At 42.4% G+C, this 13,780-nt stretch overlaps 1 protein-coding gene across 1 annotated transcript in view; it reads left to right on the top strand.

The window, feature by feature from the left end:
• The window catches only part of PSKH2 (protein serine kinase H2), a 29,490-nt gene extending 16,634 nt beyond the window's left edge, over nt 1-12,856 (top strand). Inside the window, 10 exon segments of the mRNA XM_068983441.1 lie at nt 3,917-3,951; nt 3,954-4,043; nt 4,046-4,109; nt 4,111-4,205; nt 4,208-4,266; nt 4,268-4,464; nt 4,466-4,571; nt 12,557-12,605; nt 12,608-12,713; nt 12,715-12,856. Of these exon segments, the coding sequence (XP_068839542.1) occupies nt 3,917-3,951; nt 3,954-4,043; nt 4,046-4,109; nt 4,111-4,205; nt 4,208-4,266; nt 4,268-4,464; nt 4,466-4,571; nt 12,557-12,605; nt 12,608-12,713; nt 12,715-12,856 (943 nt within the window).
• The last annotated feature ends 924 nt before the right edge of the window (nt 12,857-13,780 follow it).

Here is a 13,780-nt window from a genome sequence, read left to right on the forward strand (position 1 = left end):
TTCCAGTGGTCATGTATGGATGTGAGAGTTGGACTATGAAGAAAGCTAAGCCCTGAAGAATTGATGCATTTGAACTGTGGTGTTGGAGAAGACTCTTGAGAGTCTCTTGGACTGCAAGGAGATCCAACCAGTCCATTCTGAAGCTCAGTCCTGGGTGTTCTTTGGAAGGACTGATGCTAAGGCTGAAACTCCAATACTTTGGCCTCCTGATGTGAAGAACTGACTCATTGGAAAAAACCCTAATGCTGGGAAAGATTGAAGGCAGGAGGAGAAGGGGATGACAGAGGATGAGATGGTTGGATGGCATCACTGACTCAATGGACATGAGTTTAAGCAGCTCTGGGAGCTGGTGATAGACAGGGAGGCCTGGTTGCTGTAGTCCCTGGGGTATCAAAGAGTCTGATTTGACTGAGCGACTGGACTGAACTGAAGGTAGACATAAGATTTAACTGACACGTAAGTAATGAGCAAGGAAGGCCAGCCAGTTGGTTGGCCTCAGAAGGAATTTTGTCAGAGTGCCCCGGCTTGGCCACGTGGAGGACAGTCATCACGGAATCCTCTCCATTCGGCAGCATTTGGAGGAACACAGATGTGGAGGCCCAGCTGGATTCTAGCTCTGGGGTTATGTGCTTGCTTCTTCATAGTGTTCTGACCAGAGTCTATGCAGAGCCTTTTCTTGCCCTCCACTGGAAGTTCTGGCACAAAGATGACTTGATGATTAGTCTAGTATCCGCTAAGCTTAGAGTGGAACAAAGTTGGCTGATGCAGCTGAACTTGAATTAGAAGGGACGTGGGATCTTGTCAAGCCTGAAACTGCTGGGTGGCATCTCTGGTCATCCGTAGCCAAGGGGTTGTGGGCTAGTCTTTATCTACCCTTGTAACTCAGCTCCTTACAGTATGAAAGCATCATAGAAGGAGAGGATCTCAATACTGGAAGGACTTTAGAGACTAACTCAAGGCTCTTTTTTAGCCAGCGAGGAGTTGAGCCCCAGAAGATTAAGTGACTTGTCCAAGTTGATGGCAGAATTAGGTCTAGAAAACAATTGTCTTTCCTCTCTGTTGTGAGCCTGCAGGGAGAGATAGATGATAGAATTTAAGTCTGACTATATTCACTTTCTTTTTGGGAATTAATTACAATTGTTTCTGTCAAATAGGTATTATCATCTTTTCCATTTTTAAAAAAATCACGTTCAGAAAATTCCCAGTTTGTAGCAGCTGAGGTCAAAGTAATAATTTGTTTCCTATAATCTCTGAGATGATGACCCAGAAAACTACCTTTGGGGCTGCTTTGTGGGAGGGTGGGCATGGAAGGTGGGAGTGGAGGAGGTGGGCTAGCCTTGTAGACGTATTCTCCTACGCCTGATTCCTTTCTTAATGTTTTCAAAATACAAGTGATAATTGGAAATAATAAGCATTCAGTGACTGGGTCTCTCATTCAGCATTTATTGTGGTCCCCTCTGTGTCAGGCACTGTACAAGATATAGCCACCCAAATCATTAAAATAGTCACCATCCTCATAAAAAAAGTCACCATTCATGGCCATAAGTGGCTCACAAGCAAGGCCACAGCTTCCAACTTGTTATGGACGTTTGTTTTCTAAAACCATTTATTTCCACAACTCTAAAATTTGGCTTAAAGCTTGCTATTTCTTCCAATGCCAAATTACTAGCATTTTTTTCAAACCGTTGGAATATAAAAGCCTGTAACAGTGTTGAATAAAGCTTCTTTTATTTGAGTAGGAGTGTGGTTCCTCAGAAATGGTAATTTCTGATAGCTAATGATTAATCCCATGAGCAAATGAATTTTCTTGCAGTTTTGAGGGCAGAGTGATAAATTAGTATTTGCAAAATCCTTTCATCCACTTTAGAGGTAATGTGTTCATCTGCAAACCAACAGAATTTGAAATGCTTGTGATTATCTTCAAAATCACACTGGGAGTGCATGCGAATAAAAATAACAGAGTTGGCAAGAGAAGAAGGGGCAGAATCCATTTAAGATCGCTAAATTGCTATCTGTTTTGATAAGGTAATTGGCCAGAAAATTAAATGCACTGTATAGAACAAAGCTATTTCCTGTAAGCTGGTACAGCCAAAGGCCATTTTTATTCAGCAAGCACAGGAATACAAGGAATAAGTAAGTGGATCAAACCAAAAAGAGACTAGAGGAAGAATAAATTCAAAAAGAAATAAGATTATTTAAAGTACAGGTTGATATCTGCATTTGAATCTTTGATATTGAGTATGTGTCTAAAAAAATTATCTTTTCCCTGCATCCCGCCTGAGTACATTTCGTTTGTTGAAATCCCTACTTGGGAGAAATTTTAATAAAGTGGAAAAGCACCGAATTATGATGCAGGTAAAGACACCTGGGTTCTAGACCCCACTCCACAGTTTAACCAACCAGCTAACTCGATCTTCAAATGGCTTCATTGCTAAAATGAGAGATTGGATGAAATCATTCTCTAATCTTCTTTCCAGCTGTAAAATCATGATTCTAAGTCAAGCACTTTCTCAACATTTCTTAAATAAAGATAGAAGATTAAATTCTGATAGGATTCTTAAATTTACATAGACTTTAACACAGATAATTCAAGTTGAAGAGCCCTAGCTTTTGAAATCCATTTGACTTCCTGGTCTTTCTGAGAGATGATTACTTTCCACATTACTGACACACATCCGAGGTTAAAATTCTGTTGGCTCCTTAAATATTGCAAGTGCAGAGGAGTCGTTGGGGAAACAATGAGAGCTGCTGGCCGCAGGGTGGTCCTGATACCGCCCCTCCCATCTTCCGAAAGCTGCCCTTTCAATAGCACAGCCGCGTTGACTTTCTCAGCGGTCATCTACAAAGGAGCATCTCGGGCGAGAACTTGAGCGAAATACGAGACATTGCTGGGACTGAGAGCTCACGGTCAAGCCTGAGGAAGCCTACTGCTTGTACCCTGCCTCCTGATACCGTTTCCTCCCTCTTTGGAGACGTTATTATTAGGACCAAACTGAAGCCAGGACAGGCTCTAAGGGACAGGCTAGGCCTGAGGTTTAGTCTCTAGGAAGGCTGAGGCACTGGGAACTCCCGCAGGCAGTGTAGCTCGACCAATCAGAAAAAAATCCCTGTAGCCCCGCCCGCGCCAGACCTGAGCCAATCCGGATAGGGATGCGAGGTTTGAAAGTCCCGCGCGCGCATACGGTTTAACCAATCAGCTATGCTGTTACAGGAACAAAGAACCGTCTGTATAAAAGTAGATGTGATTCAGAGCTCGGGGCTCTCCTCAAGACTCCACTGCGCTGGATGAGACTTGAGCCCTAGCTCGAGCTAGCAATAAACCCCTTTATGCTTTTGCATTGCTGTGGATGCCTTATTCTCTCAGTTTTGGGGACTTGGACACTGGGCATAACAGTTATAAATAGGACTAAGTGTCTTTTTTATTTTCTCCACCTGGTTTGGTGGTTGCTGTTGCAGAATGATAAACATAAAGAGTTGGAAGGAGGAGGGAAAATGCTAGGTGGAGGTCCCAAAATTCTTCAAGGAAAATTTGGAGCAACACATTTGAAGGAATTAGATTTAAATTCCATCTATTGCAACTGTATAGCTTTGGGAAATCACTTAACTTTTTAATATCACCCAGCAGGAATTTTATTGGATAAAATTTAAAACAAAGATCCTAGCACATAATAAATGCATAATAAATGGTAGTTATTGTTATTAAGATTTTTTGTCTTTCTGCCGACTAATTACTTTTTATCCCTTGCCTCCGTTTCAAAAGAGGGTTTGGGGGAGAGTTTAAAAATAATGAACACAAGTAAGGAAACTGGATGTGGGAATGTAAAGCTAGAAAAATTGATGCAAAACATCAAATTAAATCATTTTGAAAATCATCACTTGAGAGGATAGCAGATTTATTTGACTTTTCTTCCAAAAGATATGATATCAAGACTTTTACTGGGACCGGCAGTTTCTGGAGGTGGTCAGGGTGGAGCTGAAGACCACCAAGAAACCTTTTGCAATACAAGTGATGGAAACCAGAATGAGAGAAGGCAGAGAGGTGTGTAGTCTGAGCCCTCTCTCCTATGGGGGGTTAGCCACCGTTCCATCACCCAGCTCCTGGAGATCTTTGGGGCGAGATCAAGTTTACATGGTGGTGGGGTTGGGTCCAGAAAGGGAGTTCTTTGATCGACTCATCTCTCAGGGATCCTTTACAGAGCAGGACGCTGCAGAATCCCCCACGTGGTTGCTGATGGCATGAGGTATGTGCATGCATCGAAAATAACTCAACAGGGACCTAAAGCCTGAAAAACTCTTGCACAATCACCCAGGAGTAGATTCGAACATTTTAATCACAGACTTTGATTTGGCACACTCTAGGAACAAAGGGGGTGACTGGACAGTGAGGATGTTCTGTGGGACCCCAGAGTACATAGCTCCCAAAATTTTGCTGAGAAAACCCTGTACCAGCACAGTTGATGTGTGGACTAATCGAGTATGTGTTACTTGGCAGATCCCCGTCTTTTGACGATGAAAGCCACGTGAGGCTTTACGGGAAGATTCAGAAAGGCAAAGATAGTTATACAGGAGACGTAAGAGCTCAGTCTCCTGCTATTGACTTGGTCTTGGATAGATTTTCTTTTCAAAGAAATTAACGTGCTTTATTTGGGGTTGTGCGGGGTCTTTGTTGCTGCATGCGTGCTTCCTCTGGCTGCCGTGCGCAGGCTTTTACTGAGGTGGCTGCAGTGTTGCACAACACAGGCTCCGGTGCCCGGGTTTCAGTGGTGGCAGTGCGCAGGCTCAGCCGTTGTGCCTTGTGGGCTCCAGAGCTCAGGCTCAGGAGCTGCGGTGCGTGGGCCTCGCTACCCCGCGGCATGCAGGATCTTCCCGAGGCAGGGTTTGAACCGGTGTCCCCTGCACTGACGGGCAGTGGAACAGCGTTTCTCAATTTCAACACTATTGGTGTTTGCAGCGGGGTGATTCTTTACTGGAGCGGGTGGGGAGAGGGGTGGGGTATGGCTGTCCTGGGTGCAGTAGGATGGTAAGCCTACCAACCAGGTACCAGGAGACACGCCACCAGCAGAGTCTGCTAGATACTGGCATCTAGAAGCTACACGAGATACATACGTTCCCAAAGTCGTGACAGTTAGAATTGCCCTCAGACATCCTCAAATGGCCCCTATGGGCAAAAACCACTCCTGATTGAGAGCCATGCCTCAAGGTAGCAAAGGGCCTCAATGACTGAGCTGTCTGTGGCTAGCACGTAACGTTGACAATCAAGTAGGTAAGTGAGTTTGCCATGTCTTAAGACTTCATGCAGAGCCTGAGCCCCTGTGTAGACTAATGTGTACCCAGAGGCTCAGAGTGATGCTTGGGTGTATGGTGAGACATTTTCCGCCTTGATTCTAGAGGATCCAAGCCCTCTGTGAGATGTAGTGTTTTCTCAAATATTTAACCTTATAGTTTGTGTAAAATATTTATCCATTGTTTAAACTTGGAACTCCCAGTGCTTAGGAATCTGTTAACTTTTCGTTGTTTTGTTTAGGGAAGGAAGGTTGCCAATGCCTCCGTGTGGGAATCCTGACAAAACAGGAGATTTACTTCTTATTGAGCAAGTAACCAAATTTATTTTATGTTTAATGATGAAAGGGCTTTTTTTCCCCTCATACAGAAAAGTATTGATAGCTTGATCGTACATACTTAAAGTGTAACATCTGTATGTATAACATCTTAAGCACAATTAAAAGTTCAATAGCAAATTGAAAAATAATATTTCTATCCTCTTGCAGATTTAATGTCTTATTGTACATGTATTTGTTTGAAAACAAATTGGTAATTAAGAACCGAGATTTACACAGGGAGGTAGGAAAGGATGGACAGAATTCACAGACAACGCAGATCATGAGAAGCTTTAAAAGAATGACTAGCTTCACTAATGCCCAAAGAAATGCAAATGAAGACAACCATGTCTTTTCTTTGTCTTTCAAGTTGATAAAATTTTTTTTTAAGTGCTCAATTTTACTCATTGCTACTAAGAGTACTAAGGGATTAGCCCTCTTATCCACTGTTGGTAGGGGAAGAATTGTTACAGATTTCTTGAAAAGTAATTTGAAAGATACATCTAGAACAGAGACTGCAGCCATGAAATTAAAAGACACTTGCTCCTTAGAAGGAAAGCTATGACAAACCTAGACATCATATTAAAAATCAGAGACATCATTTTGCTAACAAAGGTCCATGTAGTCAGAGCTGTGGTTTCTCCAGTAGTTATGTATGATGTGAGAATTGGACCATAAAGAAGGCTGAGTGCCAAAGAATTGTTGCTTTTGAACTGTGGTGTTGGAGAAGACTCTTTAGAGTCCCTTTGATTAATTTGCATATATTGAAGAATCCTTGCATTCTTGGTGTAAATTCCACTGGATCATGTTGTATGACCCTTTAAATATGTTCTTGGATTTTGTTTGCTAGTATCTTCTTGAGGATTTTTGTGTTTATGTTCATCAGTGATATTGGCCTGTAATTTTCATTTTTTGTGGCATCTTTGTCTGGTTTTGGTATCAGGGTGATGGTTGCCTCATAGAAAAAGTTTGAGAGTGTTCTTCCTTCTGCAATTTTTGGAAGAGTTGAGCATGGTAGGTATTATCTCTTCTCTAAACATTTGATAGAATTCACCTGTGAAGCCATCTGGTCCTGGACTTTTTTGTTGGAAGATTTTAAATTACAGTTTCAATTTCAGTGCTTGTGATCTATCTGTTTATATTTCCTGATTCTTTCTGGTTCAGTCTTAGAAGATTGTACCTTTCCAAGAATTTTTCCATCTCTTTCAGGCTGTCAACTTTATTGGCATATAGTTGCTATAGCAGTCGCTTATGATCCTTTGTGTTTCCATGGTGTCAGTTATGATTTCTCCTTTCTCATTTCTAATTTTATTGAGCTATCTCTCTTTTTTCTTAAAGAGTCTGGCTAAAGGTTTATCAATTTTTTTATCATCTCAAAAAACTAACTTTTACTTTTACTGATCTTTGATATTAGTTTCTTCATTTTTGTTTCATTCATTTCTGCTCTGACCTTTATGATTTCGTTCTTTCTGCTGACTTTGGGTTTTCTTTGTTCTTCTTTCTCAGGTGGTTTTAGGTGTAGGGTTGGGTTGTTTACTTGAGATTTTTCTTGTTTCTTGAGGTGAGGTTGAACTGATCTGAACTTCCCTCTTAGAACTGCTTTTGCCTCCCATAGGTTTGGGGTCATCATATTTTCACTGGCGTTTGTTTCCAGGTATTTCTGTTTCTTTAGTCCTTTGATTTCTGCAGTAATCACCTGGTTATTTCGCTACACACTGTCTAGTTTCCATGTATTTGTGTTTTTTAAAGATTGCTTTACTGTAATTGATTTCTAATTTCATAGCATTGTGGTCAGAAAAGATGCGTGATACAATTTCAGTTTTCTTAAATTTTCCAAGGCTTGATTTGTGACCCAAAATATGGTCTATCCTGAAGAATTGAGAAGAAAGTTTATTCTGCTGCTTTTGGGTGGAGTGTCCTATAAATATCAGTTAAATCTATCCGGTCTATTGTGTTAGTTAAAGCTTGTATTTCCTTATTTATTTTCTGTCTGGATGCTCTGTCGATTGGTGTCAGTGGGCTCTCAGAGTCCTACACTACTGCTCTGTTACTGTCAATTTCTTCTTTTATGGTTGTTGGCATTTGCTTTATGTATTTAGGGGTTCCTATGTTGGGTGCATAAATGTGTATAATTGTTATATCTTCTTGGATTGATCCTTTTAAAAAATAATTTGATTTTTGCATTCATTTCTGGCTGTGCTGAGTCTCTGCTGCTGCACGGGCCTTTCTCTACTTGCAGCGCACAGGCCCCCTCACTTCAGCAGCTTCTCTTGTTGCAAAGCACAGGCTTCAGGGCGCTTGGGTTTCAGGACCTGCAGTGTGTGAGCTCAGTGGCTGCAGCTCCTGGGCTCTAGAGCGCAGGCTCAGCGGTTGTGACATACAGGCCTAGTTGCTCCACGGCACGTGGGCTCTTCCCAGGTTTGGAATCTGTGTCTCCTGCATGGGCAGGCAGATCCTTTACCACCGAGCCATCAGGGAAGCCCTGCCCAACCCTTTTAGCTTCGGTGCTTTCTATATAAGTGAGGAGCTGAAAGCATCCTTCCTTTAACGTCAAGAGCCTCTTCAGTTCAGTCCAGTCACTCAGTCGTGTCCAACTCTTTGCGACCCCATGGACTGCAGCACGCCAGGCCTCCCTGTCCATCACCAACTCCCAGAGCTTACTCAGACTCCTGTCCATCGAGTCGGTGATGCCATCCAACCCTCTCATCCTCTGTCACCCCCTTCCCCTCCTGCCCTCGATCTTTCCCAGGAATCTGTCCCGTCGCTCCCAATTCCTTTTATTTCTCCAAAGCTAACAGTGCGATTTCTAATACTTTCAGTTTTCTGCCTTCTTTGTTGTTGTTTTGTACAGTTTAGCTAGTTTCTATTACAGAGAAACAGGCACAGATAAGGAAAGGGACAAGAAAGGCGAAAAAGGCCCGCATTGTTCATGAATATTACAGTGTGCTTGTAACTAACTGGATGAGCCTCAGATAAAAGCGAAGGGCTGTCTCTGTATATGGTTCATTGCCTCTTCACACAGAATGGTGTTTTTATTTTTAGTTTTGAGGGCACATATTTGTCACAGTAATAGTAAGTGGAATAGGTCTGAGAACTTTTGGACAGTTTTCACCTTCTAGTCCTCTAAATGTTGTCAGTGAAATGTATCTGTAAAGAGTCACGTGGTGATTTAATAGTGACTAGAACAAGAGCAACAGCAATCGAGGTAATATTTTGTACTTCAGAAATAATTTTTCACATACTTTATTACTTTGGTTCTAACAGCAAATCTTTTATTTTATTTATCTATTTATTTTTCTTTTTCGATATTTCTTATGTATTAGCCTGCGCTGGGTCTCAGTCGTGGCATGCGAGACCTTCCCTGCATCACGTGAGATCTTTCTTTGCAGTGTACAGACTCTCTCGTGGGGACGCAGGGGCTCCAGAGCTCGCCGGCTCAGTAGTTGTGGCACATGGGCTTAGTTGCTCTGCAGCACGTGGGATCTTAGTTCCCAGACCAGGGATCGAACCTGCATCTCCTGCGTTACAAGGATTCTTAACCACTGGACCCCCAGGGGAGTCCCCTAAAGGCAATCTTATGAAAGAGAGTTGGTGATCCCCACTTTTCTGGTGCAGGAACCAAGACCTTGCTGTTCAGAGTTGAGTGTGGCCGCTCAGCCTCTCTGATCCAGACCCACTGACCTCAGTCCCCAGCTCTCTCCGCGTTCCGGTGGAGCCAAGGCCAGTTGACAGTGCTGTCTTCCTGAGGCTGAGGAGAAACGCCAAATGGGAATTTTCAGGCCAAAGAGTGGACATGGCCAACTCTTGGAAGAGAAATGATGCACAGTGGCCATCACGTGGGTGTGAAAGCTGCTGATGGGGCTGAATGACCTCACCAGGTGACACTGGTCCAGAGGAGGAATCTGATTAAACCTGTGATCCCACGAAACTGATCGTTTTGTGTCAGTCAAGAAGTTCGAGCATGCATGCTGTTTTTATGCATTTCTAGAACATATACATGCATGTATACTAGCCTGTTTTGTACTTTATGAAACTTAGACAAAAATAAAATTTAGATTAAGAAGATACAAATGTAGACATTCTGACATTTTTCTCATCGCGCTTGTTGTTTTCTAACATGCAACGTGAAATCGTCTTCTGTATACTCTCCAGCTGTTCCTTATGGCTCAGGGATTCTGTAATTTATAACCTGTGTTTGAATAATGAGCTTTGTCTGAAGAATTTTTGTCCAGAACACCAGTTACCTTATTTCCTGCATTTTCAATGTATATTCATTTGGTTATCTTAATGAGCTCTCCATAAGTCTCACTGCACTTATTTCGTATTCTTTCTAGCTTTCAGTGGCTTGTCTCATTGTAATGTCCCACTGAAGACAAATGATTTAACTTTAAGTAGCAGAGAAGGCAATGGCACCCCACTCCAGTACTCTTGCCTGGAAAATCCCATGGACGGAGGAGCCTGGCGGGCTGCAGTCCATGGGGTCACTGAGAGTTGGGCACGACTGAGCGACTTCACTTTCCCTTTTCACTTTCATTCATTGGAGAAGGAAATGGCAACCCACTCCAGTATTCTTGCCTGGAGAATCCCAGGGACGGAGGAGCCTGGTAGGCTGCCATCTATGGGGTCGCACAGAGTCGGACATGACTGAAGCAACTTAGCAGTAGCAGCAGCAGCCTTGAACCCAGATAAATATGTATGGATCCAGGACCAAATAAATGTCTAGTCAGAATCAGAGGACGTGGCATCATGAGTCAGCCACTGACACGTCTGGTCTAGACTTGCGAGGTTTATGTTTGATTTTCCCTGTGTGTGAGTATTTGGCAAACACATTCATTTATTTCAAGAATTTTATTTTGGGGAAAAATATTTCTCGTAGTTCATCTATCTAAATAAACTGAGGGGGGGAAAAAGAAAAGTAATTCCTTTACTGGTTTCTTTGATCCAAATTTTCAGAATGCTAAGAGGTTGGAGGATGTAATGTTTATGTATGGAATTTAATATTTTTTTCCCCCACAAGAACAAAGACAATAGTTTGTAGGGATTCCCTTATTTATCTTGAGATTTACAATTTAAAAAAATACACATCAACTAGAAATTGTTGTTTGAGATATAGCAAATACATGGGCAGTGTTCTCAATCTCTCTCCTTTGTAGATGAGGAGGGATACAAAATCGTAGTGTTTTTTTTTTTTTTCTTTCCTAGATACATTCTCATTGGTAGGCAACACAGAAAAGGAGTTTGAGAAAAAGCAGCTGCCCTTTAGTCCCCGTTCTCAGAAAAGTCACTGTGATTTTCTGCCATTGCGCTGAAGTGCAAACCCTGTAGACTTTGCCAGAACGTCCCTGAAACCTCAAATAGCTGAATGCACATGGCATATCCCTGCTACAGGCGGAACTGCCCTTGTAGGCAGCCCAGTGGCGCAGTGAGGCCTGCTGCGCTCAGAGGAAATGCACTGTGGTGGGCTCTCCCCAGAAGCCCCCTTCTCTCTCCACACTGGAGATGTAGGCGTAGTAAGTCCAGAGTAAGCTCTCTCCTTGTTGCTGTTGCTTTGTTTTTAGTTTTTAATTGGAGGCAAATCGCTTGGTAATGGTGTGTTGGTTTCTGCCGTGTAACAGTGCAAATCAGCCGTAATTAGACATATATCACCGCCCCCTTGCGCTTTCCTCCACGCCCCCGCCCGGGTCCTCCGAGAGCGCCAGGCTGGGCTTCCTGTGCTACACAGCAGCTTCCCGCCGCGGTCCGTTTTCCGCATGGTTGTGTCTATGTGTCGATGCTGCTTTCTCCCGTTTTGAATTCTCCCACTCTCTCCCTCTTCCAGTGTGCACAGATCCGTTCCTTACGTCTTCATCTCCATTCCTTCCCTGCCAGTAAATAGCTTTAGCAGCGCCATATTTCTAGATTCCATATACATGCGTGTGTGCGTGCTTAGTCGCTTCAGTCGTGTCCAACTCTCCCTGTGGACCGTGGCCTACCAGGCTCCGCTGTCCCTGGGATTCTCCAGTCAATACTGGTGTAGGTTGCCATTTCCTTCTCCACCATATGTATGCATTAATGTACAATATTTTCTCTTTCTGACTTAACTTCACTCTGTGTAATAGGCTCTAAGTTTATCTGCCTCACTGGAACTGAGTCAAATTCACTCTTTTTTCAAGGCTAAGTAATATTCCAGTGCATGTATGCACCATATCGTCTTTACCCATCCGTCTGTGGGTGGATATCTAGGTAGCTGCCATGTCCTGGCTATTGTAAATACTGATGCAGCGAACGCTGGGGTATATGTGTCTTTCAGAATTGTGGCTGTCTCAGGGTATATGCCTAGTACTGGGATTGCTGGATCATATGGTAGATGTCCTCCTAGTTTTTAAAGGAGTCTCCTTTCTGTTCTTCACAATGGGTGTATCAGTTTGCATTCCCACCAACAATGCTGGAGGGTTCCCTTTTCTCCACATAGTAAGCTTTCAAAAGGAGAGAAGTTTGATGATTTCCCAGTCCACTCCACTTTCACACTCTGACTCATTCTTGGAGTCACAGGGACTCTCTGACATGACCGCAATGGGAGAAATGCTCACCTAACATTTGTTGGTGGACTTCACCAGTAACGGCTGCTTCACTTTGTCCTGCTCGTGTGAAAGGATGTGGGAACTTTCATTGCTGATGGCAGCACACTGGACAGATTTTGGAAAAGAGCTCTCATTCATTAGAGAGTTGAAAGAGAATTTCTATGTTTATGTTTTTCTTTCACTAAAAAGAGTGAGTTTTTTTGTCTTTTTCAAAAGTGGATTTTTAGGCTCATTATATATTTGATGACATGATCTTTGAGTGGCTTATTTGAAAAAGTCATTTGAACTTGATAAGCTTTGATTTTTATAATTAAGAATGTAATTCTATATATGTGTTTGTGTATATGTGTGTTTGTTTTATTATTTTATTCTATTTTAATTGCTTACTTTTCTTCTCAGCCTTGGCCAGGTTTTTTATACTGGGTGAAGAACTTTATAGGCAAACTGGTGATTTGGGGGGTAATCATCGCTTGCCAGCTGGGCAGGCCTGGAACCACTCCTGGGTCATCACCATGGCTGTAGGGTCTTCCATGAAGACTCTTCAAGGGTCATTTCCCGGAATCTCATCAGGGCGCATCTCCCCATCCACAGAGTCCTGGATCTGCACAGTCTTCGAAGGCATATTCTTATCACAAATCAAGGCATACGTGGAGCAAGAGAAGCTTAAGGGTAGAAGAATCACCACAATCTGTACTTTAGTGAGTAGATGACCTTTAACTCACTTTATCCAATTTTAAGCCAGATACATTGACTTCATAAGTAGCAGTAGATCATTAGGGACCATTTCATCATGGTTAAGGCACCCTAAAGTTCCAGAGCTCTGAGGGCATGTGATTATTATTAGATAATGGTGACCTTCATTTTTAACATTTTTATCTGCAGTTGTTCCATATAAAAATATACAATTCTGCAAAATATACTACTGTAAAAGATGACTCATACCTTCATAAAATAGGAAATAGTAGATAAATCTGTTAATAATTGATGAATTAAATAAAATATGAGATTATAGGCAAAAGGGATAAATATGTGAGGGAATGCTGAATCAGAGATGTAGTGGGCATGGTTAGATATGGGGAATAAATGCACTTGTTCTGAAATTACTGATTTATAGTTAAGACCAGTATATAGGTAACACTCAGGATAGTCACAAAGAAAGAAAGAAAGTGAAGTCGCTCAGTTGTGTCGGACTCTTTGCAACCCCATGGACTGTAGCCTACCAGGCTCCTCTGTCCATGGGATTCTCCAGGCAATAGTACTGGAGTGGATTGCAATTCCCTTCTCCAGGGGATCTCCCCGACCCAGGGATCGAACCCGGATCTCCCGCATTGTAGACAGGCGCTTTACTATCTGAGTCACCAGGGAAGTCAGGATAGTCACAAGTGTCCGTTAATTTCATATTTAGCCTGCAAGTATTCATTGAAGTTGTTAATTATGGGGAATATAAAGAAACTTAGCAGGCAATAGAATAAAAATAAATGGTGGTGTTACTTCAAACTAAAAGGCTTCTGCACAGCAAACTACAAAACGAAAGACAACCCACAAGATAGGAGAGAGTATTTGCAAACCATATATCTGATAAGAGGTTCATCTCCAATATAAAAGAGACTTCTATAGGTCAAT

The sequence above is a fragment of the Capricornis sumatraensis genome, chromosome 11 (genome assembly GCF_032405125.1).
Source record: "Capricornis sumatraensis isolate serow.1 chromosome 11, serow.2, whole genome shotgun sequence".
Taxonomy (NCBI): Eukaryota; Metazoa; Chordata; class Mammalia; order Artiodactyla; family Bovidae; genus Capricornis; species Capricornis sumatraensis.